The sequence below is a fragment of the Protomyctophum parallelum genome (assembly GCF_964188405.1).
Source record: "Protomyctophum parallelum genome assembly, chromosome: 20".
In the NCBI taxonomy this organism is placed as follows: Eukaryota; Metazoa; Chordata; class Actinopteri; order Myctophiformes; family Myctophidae; genus Protomyctophum; species Protomyctophum parallelum.
Window position 1 is genome coordinate 30,982,867 of NC_139718.1, and position 17,366 is coordinate 31,000,232.

General features: G+C 43.4%; 2 protein-coding genes across 3 annotated transcripts in view; one reads left to right on the plus strand and one right to left on the minus strand.

Moving 5' to 3' along the window:
* Positions 1–4,432, minus strand: part of slc4a11 (solute carrier family 4 member 11) — a 148,966-nt gene extending 144,534 nt beyond the window's left edge. Inside the window, exon 1 of one of the 2 annotated variants that reach the window (XM_083792571.1) lies at positions 4,286–4,432. Coding sequence is in view for 1 of the 2 variants with exons in the window: in XM_083792568.1 (XP_083648694.1) it covers positions 4,286–4,421 (136 nt within the window). In the remaining variant the exon portion in view is untranslated. The remainder of the gene's footprint in view (positions 1–4,285) is intronic. The other variant, XM_083792568.1, reaches the window with a different exon arrangement.
* A 3,004-nt stretch (positions 4,433–7,436) lies between these two features.
* ky (kyphoscoliosis peptidase) lies at positions 7,437–17,089 on the plus strand. The gene is made up of 7 exons (XM_083792572.1): positions 7,437–7,501; positions 9,132–9,742; positions 11,186–11,300; positions 12,701–12,818; positions 13,256–13,447; positions 13,822–14,012; positions 15,268–17,089. The coding sequence occupies exons 2-7, from the start codon at positions 9,152–9,154 to the stop codon at positions 16,599–16,601; spliced, it is 2,541 nt and encodes an 846-aa protein (XP_083648698.1). The 5' UTR covers positions 7,437–7,501; positions 9,132–9,151; the 3' UTR covers positions 16,602–17,089.
* The last annotated feature ends 277 nt before the right edge of the window (positions 17,090–17,366 follow it).

A 17,366-nucleotide genomic window follows, 5' to 3' on the forward strand; every position in this document is an offset into this window, starting at 1 on the left:
CGGTTGGGATTCAGAACCTAAATTAGGACCATTAGGCTCAACTTTAGCCTATTTATTTTTGTATTATACACCATGCAGTGGAATAGTATGTGAAGTTGGAGTTTTATCATGTAATTGACCTGTATAGCTGCAGTCAGATAACTATGACGACCAACACGTCCAGCGTGTCTACGTGGGTCTACTTCCCCTCCTACAGTAGAGTGCCTTGGGTTGGCTCCGACAATGTCAGTTTGCTCGCCATCAGTTCTGGGTGCCTGACTGACAGTGCCCACTCGCTGCCCAGCCAGCCTCATCCTTCTCTCCCTGACCTTGTCTGTGACCCGCGGGTGGCCCTAGTAGAGGTCCACACGTTTTCTAATGTGTTCCTCCCATGTGACATCACATGCCACATAGCTTAATACAGTTAGTTGCTGCGAGAGTGAGGTCTAGCCAACACCAACTCGGGATTCCTGGATCGCTGCCCTCCACAAATTCCTATCCAACATCAGGTTCTTTTCATGACGTCCTGCATGACGTCCTGCATGACTTCCTGGGCATGACGTTAAACTGTTCCGTTCGAGAGGGCCGGCGACCCTCGAATGTAAACAGCCACGAAAGGAAACTATGGATCATTACCCAGCTTAATACTTCATAACGTATGAAGCAGTGTATTACGTGTTACAGAGGGTATGCACGTACATCATCCTCATACCCGGAAGATATGCAGGAACGCCTACTGAGTGCAAAACAAAAACGACTTTTTGGTCTTCACAGCCCATACAGCCAAACAGAAAACTGATTGCATTAAATTACGTTAAACGATATTAAACTGACTTTGCCAATTGCCACTTGATTTGCCACTCACTTTATATACATGTGCACTGCATACCCTCTATTTGTACCAATACATGGTAAGATATTGCATACAATACATGTGCTCCAGAACTTTGTATTTATATCATTATTTATTTTAATTGGATTGTAATCGGATTGTCCTACATGTGAAGCACCAAAACGGTGTCTCTCTCTCTTGTTTTTATAACGTATACAACTGTACTTATCTTGTAATGTTATGTAGGCACTAGGCAGGCAATGCTGTGTATTATTTTGTACTTCCAAACAATCATATCTGCTCTTCCTGTGGCCGTGCCAAAAAACCCAAAATCTACAAGGAACACTAATTAAGCCGTGGAGACAATTGTAAGCGTGTGTTCGCCATATGCACTTGTGGTGACCAGTTAACTGCATTTGCGTGGCTTTTAAATGTTTTCTGATGATCAACATATTTTAACCACATGAAGTCTAGCGTCCCACTGGGCACGTCATAATAGGCAAACATTCAGCGACAATAGGCATTCGGTGAAAATAACAGATCTACCAGCTCACTTGATATTTGGTATGGAGACAAAACGTAGGAGACAAAAACAGACCCATTGGGACCTCGGGCAACAAAGTATATAGAGACTACAGAGTAGAGGTTTGGTGGTTAATGATGTAACATGTTTGTTCAGAAGTCCTTGATTCCATATACCGATACTGTATAAGAGGACATTTATGATACCTTCGGTTAACTTTAGGCTTATCCTTACCCTGATGGAATGTAGGGTTGACGTTGTGGCACACAGATGTCCCACAACGTAGAAAGAGACAGGAAACAGGGGACAGTCAGAGTGTGACATGCAGCGAATCCAACCACTTTCAACTTGGCATGTCATTTATAATTAATTGATAGAATGATCATTAAGAAAATAAATCCGTTGAAGCCCTAATAACAGCATCAGAATTTTATTTTATTTTATTGTGAAACCCCACTCTGGTGGGATTAGGGGTCATCATATCCACTTACGGTCATAAGTACCAGTACCAAAGTTATAAAGAGGATGTGTGGCGCTATTAACAGATAAGGGCATGGCACTATATTTGCCTGCATTAGAAAGACCCTCTCTAGCTCAGTGGGTAGAGCATGGCACCAACACTGCCAGGGATAAGGGTTCACATCAATACATTTCCACCAACATTACTTGAGTATAATTCCCACTGGGAGTAATACCCAAAGTGGTACTTTAAGATGCTTTGGACAAAGTATTGCCATATATTATTTGCCATATCGATTATACTACCCATCTCTTGTTCATGCCCTGCCTGCTCAGCAGAGAGTGGAGAAATCAGGGAGAAAAAAAAGAAAATAAATATATATAAAGAAAACTATATATACAAATGGTAAATGGTGCATTTATATAGCGCCTTTATCCAAGGCGCTTTACATAGATGCATTACATTCAACCATTCACACACACATTCATACACCGATGGCAGCAGAAACCATGCAAGGCACCAACCAGCACATCAGGAGCAATTTGGTGTTCAGTGTCTTGCTCAAGTACACTTCGACACTAACTCTGGGGGAGCCCGGGTTCGAACTGGCAACCTTGCGGTCACCATCCAGCCACTCTACCCCTGAGCCACCACTTTTGACAAAAGACAAAATTGCTCACAGAATTGCAAATAAACTAAGCCCATCCTTGTCAGACTGTTATCCTCCATCTTTTTTCTTAAGAGTCAAAGGCAAAGAAAGGGCATTTTAACAAATCTCTGATTGATTGATTGATTGAAATATTTATTAACAGTTTGTAGAATTTACAGTACATTTTAAGCACAAACTCAATACAAAGACTGTCAACTGTGAGTGGACGACCCAATTAAGCATTACACTTGTTTACAACAGGGTCCACATTGTTCAATTCATCAAAACATTTAAAGACATACAAACATTTAGAGACATACAAATAGACATTTCTATGTAGCTAAATTCATCATATAAACAGCACAATACTCTGGGAAAATGTGCTCAACAAGCAAATTGTCGATTTACTGTCTGTATTACATTATTTCTCATACTCACTGTTGAGAGACTACAGTACAGTGAGTACCCAGGCCAGATGATGTCTAATTCAAGGCAGATCCAGTGTGTCACATGCAGCCACAGGACACAGAAGCAGAGAAGAAAAAGACACCGGATGTGAAGGTGATGTGATTAATGAAGGTGCTACGACAGCAGTGACAGGCGTTTCAATGTATGATGTCGTTTACATCGAAACATCAGTCACTCCTGTCCTGTCCTAGCAACCTCATCATTAATAAAAGGGCCTTAAATGAACCAGCTGCACCAGTGTTCTCTATATCCGATGATAGTCAGACAGTAATTACAGTATATATGATATATCCATTCATATACCCACTATTCATTCATAGTTATATTCACTGGTGAATGGTGATAGACTGTACATCTACATGTATGTTTATTGACTGTACAATATGTGCAGTTGTGCAAAATAACCTATGCCTAAATTATTTCTCTTGACTTGTTAATAACATCATATCCTGTGTTCCATTCACTCATTATTTTGTGTTATTCCCCCACATGAATCAATAAAGGTCTGATAGTAGTGATTAGCAAACCTTTAAGAAACTGTAGCCTACTTGCTAATAATGTGTCTGTATGATTCTTTAAATTAATTGTCGAAATAAGACATTCTTTCCTACTGTATCCCCTTATTAGGCTAAAGATTAAAAACTTCTGTATATATGATGCCAGCCAGTTCATTTAATTTGCTCATAGCCTACTGTCGCTGCAATGGGCCAATATCAACATGCATCCAATGCTTTCCAAGAGCCACATTTTCATTGTTTGTCAGACCTAAAGCTGCTTGATTGGGGCACATTTGTTTGGATGATGGCATTGTTTACTCAAGTCTACAAAACAGGCTTTCTGCAAATTCTGCTCAAGCATCTGTACTCCAAACAAGCCAGCTCATTCATTATATTACCACCTTGAACATTTGGAAAAGGCCAGCTCCAGCTCAAAGCAATAATTAAGACCTACAGCATTGCAACACAATGGCATCCAGAGAGACTTAATTACCATGGGCTCTCTTCCTCAAGGACAAAATCATCCTCCCGTAGTCTGGTTTATATGTTAGTAAATGGCTTCTTCGGTTGTTCTGATAGTTTGTGTATGTACCCTATCAATTAAAGGAAGCCCTTTGTCGCAGACTCGCAGTCAGTATTAAATGTAAAATGGTAAAATGTGTTGATGAATATGATATTGTGAAAATTATGACAAATAGCAGCATTGCAAAAAACGCATCGCAAACAGTACACACACACACACACACACACACACACACACACACACACGAGCATCAGCAAAGCATCTCCAACAGACCATTTACACAAAAGTAAAGTGCCTACGAAACGCCCGTTACGTTATTATTTTCTTAAATAACTCAAATGTCTTTTTGCTTACCTACAACAAATCGATTTACCGTCACTCCCGTCAGGTCTCCTCCTGGTCCTCCATCGTCCTTAGAAGTTTTCATGCTGTCCCCGGTGTTCCTAATAGCTTTACACTGTTCTTCTGACTGAGAGGTGGTTGTTTCCATGAAATATTAGAGAAGTGTAAACTTTTACAGGTCCGCGCTGCTGTGAGTTGAGTTCTGCTACTGCTGTAGCCGACATGGAACCATCAACGGTGTGCAGCAGCAGCAGCAGCCGCAGGTGTTCATGACAGCAGCACGCGCCCTCCAAATGTGTAACAATGGCCCCGGCCCCGCCCACCAACTACTGGATCGCCACCACTTGTGTCTCTCTCGCAAGGTCTTCACTCTGCCACACTATGCATCCCGAGAGGGCGGTCCATCGGCAAGGTCGGAGGTCCGTCTGTCAAGTTTCAACGTGTACACGTGTGTGTGTGTGTGTGTGTGTGTGTGTGTGTGTGTGTGTGTGTGTGTGTGTGTGTGTGTGTGTGTGTGTGTGTGTGTGTGTGTGTGTGTGTGTGTGTGTGTGTGTGTGTGTGTGTGTTGGTGCGTGCGTGCGAGTGTTTCTGTCTATGAGAGCCAGCTTAATATATTACTATTAGCACAGTACCGTGGCGTGTACTGTAGCACACCCACAATTAATGTTATTACCTTCAGCTGTGGACTGGTTATCTGCTAATGATCTATATTAGCCTAGCTTCAATGTCCAACCATTAGTTTAGTTAGTTAGTTAGTTAGTTAGTTAGTTAGTTAGTTAGTTAGTTAGTTAGTTAGAGTAACATAAAGATCTGTATTGTTTAATGTTCAGAAGCCACACACAGTACTAGTGTTGTGATGCAGGTGATACTAGTGATAAGTATTTGGTGCCAATTGACACATCTTGTTTCAAGAATGACAACAGTAGCCTAGGTATTAAAAAGTATAAGTACTAATATTCCTCTCAACTTTGGTCCTTATTCTTAGCCATGTTTAATATTCCACAACTCCCTTGCCAGATGTTAACACAGACACACACCTGTCTCTTGACTTGCCGAGAAAAGCCCTGCTTCTTTGCTGCTTTCCCTAATAAGCCAGAGAGACTCCTTGGCAGACAGCTGTTCCAGATGGTATTATCACACTGCATGCAGGTTCACAGTCAGCCAAAGCCAAACGAGCAGCCATCGCCACTGTACCACCAGCAAGAGGTGGTATCGGCCCTGCCCCCCCCCCCCCCCCCCCCCCATCTCTCCACATCAACAGTCTAACATCTGCGAGAACAGTTATTCATTTCATCTGAATTTATTTAGCCACATCACAGTTTTACAGGGGTAAAAAAGCAGTGGGTGAAATTGTAGCAGAAGTTCAGGAGCAGGACCACACACAACACAAGTTGACTGAAGGAAAAGAGGGCACTGTTTCTTCCTTTATTTGCAGATGGGTTCTCAGATTGACACTCAAGCCACCTACAATCAAGTCGCATCCGTTTACCTATAAAGGCTCATCTAACCGTCTTCCCCCCAATCATTATCACATTCTGCAACCCTCCCAGACCCCCACTACTTTTCCTTATGGGTTCCAGCCTGAATCGCTTTGTTCCGTGAATCTGAATTGAAGTAGTGAAGTGACATTTACAGATCTGCGGAACGCAGCGAATCAGGCTAACTTTTCCTATCTCTTCTCTTCTCTCTATTCTTTCCTTCCATAGGGCCCTGGGGGGGGTTCGTCATGCCCGGGAGCTACAACAGCCCCTTCAAAGCTTCCTCTGCAATGTTCGACATCACTGACTGACCACGTGGCACCATCAACTCGGCATTGGCATCTCTGCCTCGACATACAAAGTTTCTTAGAAAGCACACCCAGCGAGGTTGACTTATTTGTCTTGTTCCATTCATCTAGGCCTACTTCTTCTCTTTGAATTGGTCTTGTATGGCACAGGAAGATACTATTGTTGTCCTAAAAGGAAATTCATTTTTCAAATGACAACTTGACACATCATTGTTTCATGTGCTTATCGTGTCAAAACTTTACCACCCTTTTCTAAAAATTGTATAGGTTCAGTCACTTTAGGCTACAATAATGGCTATATACTGAAACTCCCCTTCCCCACACGTACTGTGTGTGTGTGTGTGTGTGTGTGTGTGTGAGTGTGTGTGTGTGTGTGTGTGTGTGTGTGTGTGTGTGTGTGTGTGTGTGTGTGTGTGACTGTGTGTGTGTGTGTGTGTGTGTGTGTGTGTGTGCGCGCGCGTGCGTGCGTGCGTGCGTGCGTGCGTGCGTGCGTGCGTGCGTGTGTGCGTGCATGCGAGTTTATATAGAAATTGACTATTGATTTGTTACATAGCATTATATAGTACAAAAACTAAAGTGCCCGGTATTCATTAACATTAATTTTCATAACAGCACGTGCACATTTCAGCACCTGTTGTCAGTGCAATTAAATTCAGACTTCTATGACTGCGCAACACATTCCATTCCTTACTCTCGTCGTCTTCATCTTCCTCGCACTTCATGTGAGATTATCCAGCAGTCGTGATAAAATGTGTTTATTGTGCTTCTGTCTGTTGCTTGACATGCTACTGCAGCTTTAGCCAGGTCACACCTCGTAAAAGACATGTTTGACCACAAAGGGAAATTGCATACAAGACTTTGCAACATATAAACAACATTCATAAGACAACACATGAGCCCTTGTTGGTCAAGTTTCTGGGAAAACTGCGTGCGTGCGTGCGTGTGTGTGTGCTTTGCTAAGAGCGAGAATGAGGGAGAAAGATAACGTCTGACTGTGTTTGGTGTTGAATGAACATTATCATATGCCATGCCCCCTTAAACACTTGCCAACTCCTTTACATTGAATCTAACCTCTTCATCGCACCACACACATGGCCACATATCCACCCACCACCTACCCATATACCTCTAATGCAACGTCTGCACATCTCCTCACATCCCCAACACATATGTGCCCACATCAAAAAATATTGGCAGATATGTAGACGCACACACACGCGCGCACGCACACGCACACAATCCTGACACTCCTCAGTTGGGGCTTGCTTCATTGGCTGGTCTTAACTGCTTTGTAGTATTTTTAGGCCAGTTATTCTGAGGCAAGGCAGCTGGAGAGTATATAAGCCTCGTCTCCAACAGGGGATCATTCACAACACAGTGGAAACATCCCTGACGAACACTTTACAACAACATACACAGCGGGCATTTTCTATCCTCACTTGGTAAGTAATGGACTCCCATTTGATATTTGGGAATTAAGTGGAGTGTAGCCCTGCCAAGACTTTATTTATGCAAACTATCATCTGTGAAATGGGTGTTTATCTATGTTCTTAAGTGGATGGAAATCTGCATTGAAATTAAAAGATTCAGCAATAAAATATAGTGTCAAACTTGTATGAGACTTATCTTTAAACAAAACAAATGTGTGTGCGTTTGTGTGCATACAATACATACAATATATATATATATATATATATACATGCTATTATCATGCAAATATAATTTGCATAGTCTGTTGGTGATGCTTTTTTGTTGTTGTAAAAACAGCATTTTTGTATTTACCAATGTGTTTCTAGTGAAATCTAGGACTCTACAGTGAAATCTAGGTCTTACAAAAGCTTTAAGGGCAGTTTGGGACAACAAGACTTTTATTTGTAAGGCTTTTTGATTTATTCTGACAGGACAGTCAAGAATGATGGAAGGAAAAGGTAGAGATTAGAAGTGACATACAACACAAGTCCATGAGTCAGACCCCATCTCACAGTGTTACAGTGATGTGGCCATTAGTAATGCATTTTGTAACAACACATAGTAGAAACTAAAGTAACATCTTGTATTTACTTTCAACATGCCATGTTAGTAACATTTGTGTTGACAGATATTGCTATTAACTCAATACTCATGTTCATTGTGTTGAAACATGACAAAAATGACACAAAATTTGTCAAAAGTAACAGGTGTTGTGCAGGCGTGTATTGCTATGGATGCTTAATATGGATGAATAATGAAATTGTTAGGAAAAGCATTGCAGAACGCTCAGTACGTTGCCCTTACAATGTTGGAGAACATTATCTGGACTCAAACGCCAGTCCTTAATGAGTGTTATATTGAAACAGTACAGTAGGCCCCCTGTCCCAAACTACACTCATCATGGCTGTGCTAAAAATAAAGAGTGTTGAGAATTGACCCGGAGACAAAGTTTAAGTATAAACCTGAGTATCATTCTTGAAGTTCAAAGAACAATTGTCATGAGTTAACTCCCAAGTCATACTAACTTGGAGAAAGCTTCATCTTTCTTTAGGTTGCCAGCGCTGACAGTGACAAATGACTCCACCCTGCCTTTACATTAATTTATGGTCACGAATAGACATGATAATTGCCAATTCATCATTGTCTGATACAGACTGTAGGGTTTATAATATCATCCCATTTATTGCTTAGCTTAGTACAGTATCTGGAATGGATCTTGAAACAGGCAAGATAGCCCTTTGCAGCCAAGTATTGAAGTTTGATTCCTGCTGCAACAGTCATACCTATTAGGTCTTGGCCACCGTAATACAAAAGTGTTAAGAATTAAAAGTCACAGTACAATGGCTCCAACAGGTGGTGGTATGAGTGTGTGCGTGCGTGTGTTTGTGTGTGTGTGTGTGTGTGTGTGTGTGTGTGTGTGTGTGTGTGTGTGTGTGTGTGTGTGTGTGTGTGTGTGTGTGTGTGTGTGTGTGTGTGTGTGTGTGTGTGTGTGTGTGCGCATGCGTGCGTGCGTGTGCGGCTGTGCATGCACAAACATCTACAAGTGCCCAAAAAAAAAAGGCCTCATGCCATTTGAGTAACACACCCTGTGTTTGGCTTTAGGGTGCCATGCTTCCAGCATAATGTCCGCTGAAGTTGCCATTCAGAAGTTCTCCTTCCCATTCTCCTGCACCACACAACTCTACCAGCAACATGGCCACACGCAGAACACGCGCATACAAGTAAAGACACTGGAGCATCATTCCCTTCAGGGTGTCAACACAACCTTAACCGAGCAGAGCCCTGTGACAATTATAGGAGCCCTAGTCCAGAATGGGACCGAAGCCAAGCTCAGTGCAAAGACTCTGCCTGAAGGGGTCACAGCTGGTCCGACTGTCCAGGCCAAGCTTGCCTCTGTGGAGTCTACCCAGAATGCCGTGCTCTGCAGACAGAGTGTGCTGGAGAAGCTGACGGTGGAGAGTGAGGATCAGCGCCCCGCGGCTAAGAGGCAGCTATCCTCCGAGAGCGCAGCGAGGAGCGTGGCTGTGGTGAAGAAGAGTGCGGTGAGGAAGGACGCAGAGGAAGTGCAGGCTGCAGTCCAGAGGTCTAAAGGCCAACTGGGACAAAGGCCAACCCCGGGAGTGGCAGGGAAGAGGAGGCGTCGAAAAGACCTGTTCACAAGTTCAGAGGTTTTCCACAGGGTCGACGTGCATGCCATCAGGGCAGGGGCAGAGGTGAGGGACACACAAACGCACGCAAACACGCACACACACACATGCAGGCACACGCATGCACACATTCATGTTTGTATCCAAGGCACATTGGAGTAACATGACTACAACATTTTTTACTATGTTTTACCAAAAAGGGTTTAGAGCTTAAGCTACACTCAGAAAAATGACACAAAAGTTCTTTGGAGCGTAGTCCACTGAAGACCCGCTGAGTGCTACATAGCACCTCAGCCATCCCAAAGAACCACTGCACTTCCCTCATGTATACTGTACTTATGTCAGTGCTAAGTACCTTACACTGCTCTACCCAAGCAGTATTCTCACCGTGCTCAGTCAACTGAAGGACTACATCCATATGTGTACACAGAGCAAGGTTTTCAAGACGGATAAGCAGTTATATTTAGGTGGGGTGGCGAGATTGCCCAAATGAGAGGATGTAGCCATGGGATAAAATGAAAGCAAAGCCAAATAAAAGCTTTGGGGAGAGCTGATGTGAAGCCATAACACAGAGTGGGGTTCTGTGTGTTCCTGTCGAACCCTGCAGGAAAAAGCACTGTGGAATGATAACATCTAGTTATCTTACGGCTGAAAACCAACAACAAGCAGCACCCAGGCAGCATACTCGACCTTGAGCACACAGAGTCACTGAGTTTGTTCAATTCACGGGATGAGACTGGAGGATGCCGTTAAATAAGATGACAATGAGTGATGCAGCTCATCACTGCTTACACGCAGTGTAATGCAGTGATAACTGTAAATGCAACCAAATTGACGTGTAAATAGAGTTATACAAATGGATAAATGAACACTGAGGATTTTTACTGCAGAAGAAACAAACAAATAAATCGATATTTCAATGAAAAACAATAAAATGTAAGCAGAAGTTTGATATGTTGTGATATTGTGACACTGGTATTGAATTTTTCGTTCCACAAAATCAATGTAGTCTTATATGTACGCAATCTACGCATGCTTCTAGCGTTTGAAACAGCTAATAACATTAAGATGATAGTTAGGTTAGGTGACTTTGACTTAGGTGAAATTAAATCAAGTAATATTTACTTTAATAATATTGAAGAATACAAATATTTCAGTACCCTCAAACCAACTGGTAACTTCCACTTTCAACACTGGTGCAGAAAATCCTGCATTTATTTATACGATGCAGTCAGACAAGTGGCTGGATGGCTCCAAAAAGGATCTGGCATTTTCTTCTGCTGTCTCATTTGCATTAAGGAGTGGAGCCAGAATCCTGATTGGATGATTACTGCCATAAGCACCTTATGCTTGTTTAATGGTGTCTTATTATATCTGATTTTGTGTGTGTGTGTGTGTGTGTGTGTGTGTGTGTGTGTGTGTGTGCGTGCATGTGCGTGCGTGCGTGCGTGCATTTCTCTCTGTTGGTGTGTATGTGTCTGTGTGTTTGGTATTTGTGTGTATGCACAGCTGAAGGAGCAGTGCGTGTATGATGTGAAAACCATAACGCAGAGCATCACACAGGGAGCCAGAACAGAGCTGGAGAGACTTCGTGCCATCTGGGTCTGGCTGTGCCACAACATAGGTGGGTATTGTTCACCACATTATTACATGCAAGACACATTATTTTCTCCAACTAAAGTAGCCTACTTTTTATATGCCCCTGCCACTAAAGTGACAGACATAGCTGGTGTTTTGGAGTTGTATAAGTAAAGTACATGCTGTACATGCATACATATGTACATACAGTGCGTACAGCACATACATACGTACGTATACTACGTACGTCTCTCCCAGGACGAACGGATTTGATTTTGGTGCTCAAAGGTCAAGGTCACTGTGACCTCGATCCCGTCCATGCTATTCTCATGAATGACATCTCAGGAATGCCTGGGAGAGAATTGCATTACATCTGGCACAATCATCCACTACTTGGACTCAGGGATGAACTGATTAGAACTTGGTGGTCAGAGATCAATCATCAAGGTCACTGTGTGAACTCACAAAACACATTAATGTTAAAATCTTTTATTGACTTCCAAAAAAGCATTGACTCATATTATTATGTTATATAATATGCATATGCGGTTAGGTGAAATGGATTTCGCCCTCCCTCATATTATGAGTCTGAACACACAATGCATACATTGCAACTGGGTGCTGGAGGCATACAACCGCAATGCAATATTTCTAGTATACATCAATGTTTGTTCTGATCCTTTCTCATAAGATGTGATTTCCTTTTTAGGCTGTGACCCCCCTAACTGGAGACCCCCCCACCTTGACAAGCACTTAGAATTGTAGGCATTATTTAGTTTGACTCGTTTCCACAGATAAATATTGTGAAAATAGCAGATCTACAAACTTGTAGATCGGCTATTTTCACAATGTTTGCCTCTTTCTTATATAATTCTACAATTTGGACAATTTATATAGGCTAAGGCTAGCGTAGTTTGTTCATTAGCGGTACTTTTGTTCAGTAATGTTTTATTTTATTTCCTTCTTTTTTGGGGGGGAGGGGGGGGGATATTCTAAGTCCTTAAATTGTCACTGAACTGTCATCTGGGGACCCCCTCAAAATCATGTGGCTGCTGGCATAGAGTATATGATGTGATTAGTGATCTTTTCTAGAGGATGATGTGAGCTGGTTCCTGGGCCAGTCATAGAAGCTGTGTACTGATCTTTTCTAGAGTATGATGTGAGCTGGTTCCTGGGCCAGTCAGAGACGCTGTGTACTGATCTTTTCTAGAGTATGATGTGAGCTGGTTCCTGGGCCAGTCAGAGACGCTGTGTACTGATCTTTTCTAGAGTATGATGTGAGTGGGTTCCTGGGCCAGTCAGAAAAGCTGTGTACTGATCTTTTCTAGAGTATGATGTGAGCTGGTTCCTGGGCCAGTCATAGACGCTGTGTACTGATCTTTTCTAGAGTATGATGTGAGTGGGTTCCTGGGCCAGTCAGAGACGCTGTGTACTGATCTTTTCTAGAGTATGATGTGAGCGGGTTCCTGGGCCAGTCAGAGAAGCTGTGCTCTCCAGAGGAGGTGATAGCAGCAGGCAGAGGCGTCTGCTGCGGATACTCCAGCCTCTGTCTCGAGATGTGCAGGTAAACACAAACACCTGGAACACAAACCTAGATGATGTTGCAATTTACATTTCCAACTAAAACGAATGGAAAGTCACTTTACATTAATCAAGACCTGCCAGTGCATGCGTGCGTGCGTGTTTTCAGCGAGGCAGAAAACGCATGCTCACAACAGACAAAATATGACATACATTAAAGGCACATGAGTACAATCTGTTTCATCTATTTTTATAAGTGGGCACTAAAATAAATAAATATTACTTCCAAATGTCTTTATATCACTTTATATCAAAGATCCAGCACCAAAGAGCCATAACACAAAGGAATTTGTGAGTGTTTTTGAGGAAGTTTGACCCAAAGTGTTGTTTGAAGCCATTTCACATTTTGTTGAATTTAATTTTAAATGATAAAATAATGACAGCCAATGACTATGTCTATGACCCATGTCCCGCTTGCAGGGAGGTGCGTATAGGGTGCCAGGAGGTGCCAGGGCACAGTAAAGGCATCGGGCACCGGCGGGGTCAGAGCCTGCAGAACGTGAAGTCTGATCACATGTGGAACGCTGTGCTCCTGGGTGGACAGTGGTTCCTAATGGACGCATGCTGGGGTGCAGGGAGAGTGGACATGGACCACAAGAGCTTTGTGACAAGGTGACAACGCTCTGGAACGCATTTGTCTTATATTCCACACCTAATCTAATTTGTATTATATATGACAAAACCAAAAAACACTGACATAAAGTGCAAACAAGGCACACAGCTCAAATAAACATTTGCAACTTATACAAATAAGCCACACAGTATATGATGTGGTTACCATCACTAAGTGATAATTGATAGACAGTTCACACTAGCTGTTTCATGTTAATATTTGAAAAAATATAACTGTTCAAATTCATGTTATACTTGCTGTGTGGGTCCAATATTTTATAGAAAGTGGCATTGCATCTATACTTCTTGGCCAAAATGCGGTTTTTATCCAGCAGCAGTTTACTGATTACAACTGTGCCTCTGTTACCTTCAAGGTTTGATGACTTCTATTTCCTGACGGACCCAGAGGAATTCATCGACTCCCATTTCCCTGACGAGGAGAGTTGGCAGCTTTTAGACACACCGGTCCCCCTCGAGGACTTTGAGAAGAGGGTGTTCAAGACCTCAGCCTTCTACACCATGGGCCTTAGCCTCATCCAACCCAAACACTACTACATAGTCACAGGTGACGTGAATGATCCAATTTGAATATAGAGAGAGCATCTTGTAACGGCATTGGGATTAATACTTAATGCAAATCTTGCACCCCTCAAAATGGCCTTTATAATTATATAAAAAAGCTCCAACTTTTGATTTTAATGACATGTCATGTAATGACATATTTTGATACTCTTAATGCCATTAAACTTAGCATGCAGCAGATGAAATTTGAACTTGCCTGATTTACATCCAACTGCTGTATATTCACTGTGCAATTAAGTCAGAGGACGCCTCACTGGGCTATTAGGGTCATGCACTGACTGGACTACCTTTATATCTAACCTTTAAAAAGTAAAAATGTTCAGTAACGTGTCCCAAAGATACCACACTGTGTGTGGGGGGTGACCATAGACTGTAAAAAATATGGACAAAGCGTTCCCCGGGTCTAACATGAACGTAAAATGAAGCCTGTCAGTCCTTGAATTGTAAGTCGCCATCTTTCTAGATCCGTTTGGGCCCAGCTGGCCCATTGGCTGGCCCAGACAACGAGGCGGGACTTCCCCCCTTCTTCTCCGTTGGTTTTTATTTTGACTCGAGTGGGTGGGGAATCCCGATCATAGACTGTAACGGTAGCCACGCCCCTCAGAACATGCGCGACTTTATGGTAATCCTTTTTATAAATAGGACCATAATTTTCCAAAAAGAATATTATGACATTAGAAATGAGACTTTAAACTAGTGACTGGAAGCAAAAAGTATTCATGACCATGTTTATTAAGGTAATACAGTCTAGGTGAAGTTGGGCCCAAATACATGGACTTCTATGGGGATATGGGTTTTTTTGGGCCCAATGACAGCGCCACAACAGGCCATTATATGAACTTTCAGGAATCCCGATTTCCTTGTGGCTTCACAAAATATCTGTCTGACTGCCCCCCTGGGGGTGACGCGGGGGAGCGCCATCCCAGCACTTCTCTCACACCTACAATTATTTGTGAGCAAAAATATGTTTTTTGACTTCTCATTTACTTTTTTAGATACGATTAAGCATTGTAAACCCTAAATAGGCTATACACGTCTGCATGATTTACAGTGCGTGTGCATGTGTTCGCGCACGTGTCTTATGTTATGGGGTTATGTAAAAGTAGCACAACAGTGCATATTTCTCTTCTATGTTTCATAAAACTCCACAGTGCCCAACAAAGAAAATAAAAATATAATTTGAAAATATTCTTCAAGGTTAATCATTAAGCTAAAATCCTGTTTGTTGTTTTCCCCAGATGACGGCGAGGCCAACGTGTCCATGTCCTTCTCCAGGCCCATGACGTTCACCTACGAGATCACTCAGCACCAGGACCTGCTGCACAGCGGAGCCTCGGAGCAGAAAGACTCCAACAACTCCTCCTCCGGATTCCTCACCGTGTCTCACCGTAGCATGAAGCTGCAGATACTTCCTTCATCGAGTGGCATGTATGATGTGAAGGTGTTTGCGAGGCCTGAAAAAGCAACCACCCCTCTCAGCTGGATCTGTTCCTTCACTGTAGAGTGCCCAACACCCAGAGCCAGGGAGGTGATCCCTGACAACCCGTTTCTTTCCTGGGGCCTGCAGCCCACCGCGGCGTCCCTGGGGGTCGCAGAGAGCAGCCAAGGGAGTGAAGTTGCCAAGGTGGAGGCGGGGATGTTTGAGCTGGTGTTAAAGACCTCTAAGTCCCTGATGGTGGTGTGTGAGCTGGTGCATCCAGAACTGGAACCTGCAGTGGCCAAGCGCTGCCTGGCCACCCAGATCCAACCACACTGCTTCACCTGTCACGTGCTCTGCCCCTTGCGTGGCTTCTACCGCCTGTCGCTGTTCTCACGGGACTACAAAAACCCAGAGTCCAAAATGCAGAATGTCGCTAACTTCCTGTTGCATTGCAAAGGGAAGGTTGTTGGCCCAGACGAGCTCTTCCCGCCTAACCTGTGCTCATCGTGTGGCCCGGGGACACGCACAGATGATGCAGGACTATCCAAGTTCAGCCACACAGGAGCTCTCGTTAGCACGCAGCATGGAAAATGTAACATCACCTTCCACAACCAACAAGACCTGGAACTGCACACCATGCTGGGCCAGGATGAGAACAAGACAAGAACAAACTACCCCCTCACACGCTACATCTTCAGCACCTACACCGACAGTAAGGTGACGGTTAGTATCAGCCTGCCAGACCCAGGGGTCTACAAGCTGGGGCTGTACGCCAGGATGACACCTGAAGGGGATTTCAGCCCCATGTGTGACTTTGTCCTGAGGAACAGCTGCACTCAGCCGGGGCCTCTGTTCCCTTGCGCCTACTCTGCCTGGGGTAAAGGCTGTGTGCTCTTTGAGCCTCGAATGGGGCTCCTGGAGCCTCTCTCCTGGGTGCGCTTCAGGGTCAGGGTCCCTGGGGCCCACAGGGTGAGTGTGGTTGCGGAGGAGGGGCGAACGGAGCTGAAGCTGAACAAGAGCAGGGTGTGGGAGGCAGACGTGTTTACAGGAAGCGCACTTCAGCAGCTGAAGCTGGCCGCTGCATCTGGGGAGTCCGCAGACATGGCTGTTATGATGACCTTCGACCTCACGCAGCAGGAGAAGGAAGAGTGAGATGCAATGGCGATGATGACTGATATAATCAATAATTATATTATATTACTCTGCAAGGCTTTTATTATGGACTCATGCAGATTAGACCTGGGTCAAACAGTTCTGGGCAAATACTTCTTATTGGTGCTTGTTTTAAACCACACTAAGACAATTCCATGTGTCAGGGACGTTGTGAGTCCCACAACAGCATATCAAAGGGACTCTCAACCTTTTTCCTGTGATTGTCTACGGCGCTATTACTGTACTACTATACTATACTGTGGCATTCATGGTGCTGTCGCATAAGCTATTTATGTATGCAATGATTTTTATGATAGATTTGTCAGGTTATTCAATGGTGCTGTGTTGACATGCTTTCCTACTGTATGCACATTACTTTAAGTGCATCTGTGCATACCTTACAGTAACCGATCTGATATCAGGAAAAGTAATGTATGGTTATATACCCTGTGATCATGATTGTTGAACGATATGTATTAAAACATTTACTGTGAAAACCTTATCTTTGTCTGGATGACTTTATAACAGTGTAGAAGAATCTACAACAGTGGTTCATTCGGACCCCTCTCTAGTGCTGCTGGTTTTCTACAGTAAATTATTCATCTTACATAATGTATGCGCGTGACATCATCATCATGCGGGAATGCCTACCAAGTGGCAAAAAACCCGACTTTCTGACCTTGACAGCCCATACTTCCAAATAGAAAAGTCCAACATGATTGCAATAAATGTTAAAAAACGACGTTACACTCACTTTGCCACTCG

Excerpts from the sequence above, each read along its gene's own strand:
- ky (XM_083792572.1), top strand. The coding sequence starts at position 9,152 with ATGTCCGCTGAAGTTGCCATTCAGAAGTTCTCCTTCCCATTCTCCTGC. Across the intron at positions 11,301-12,700 it reads CTGGCTGTGCCACAACATAG|AGTATGATGTGAGCGGGTTC; the intron begins GTGGGTATTGTT and ends GATCTTTTCTAG. Across the intron at positions 14,013-15,267 it reads ACACTACTACATAGTCACAG|ATGACGGCGAGGCCAACGTG; the intron begins GTGACGTGAATG and ends TGTTTTCCCCAG.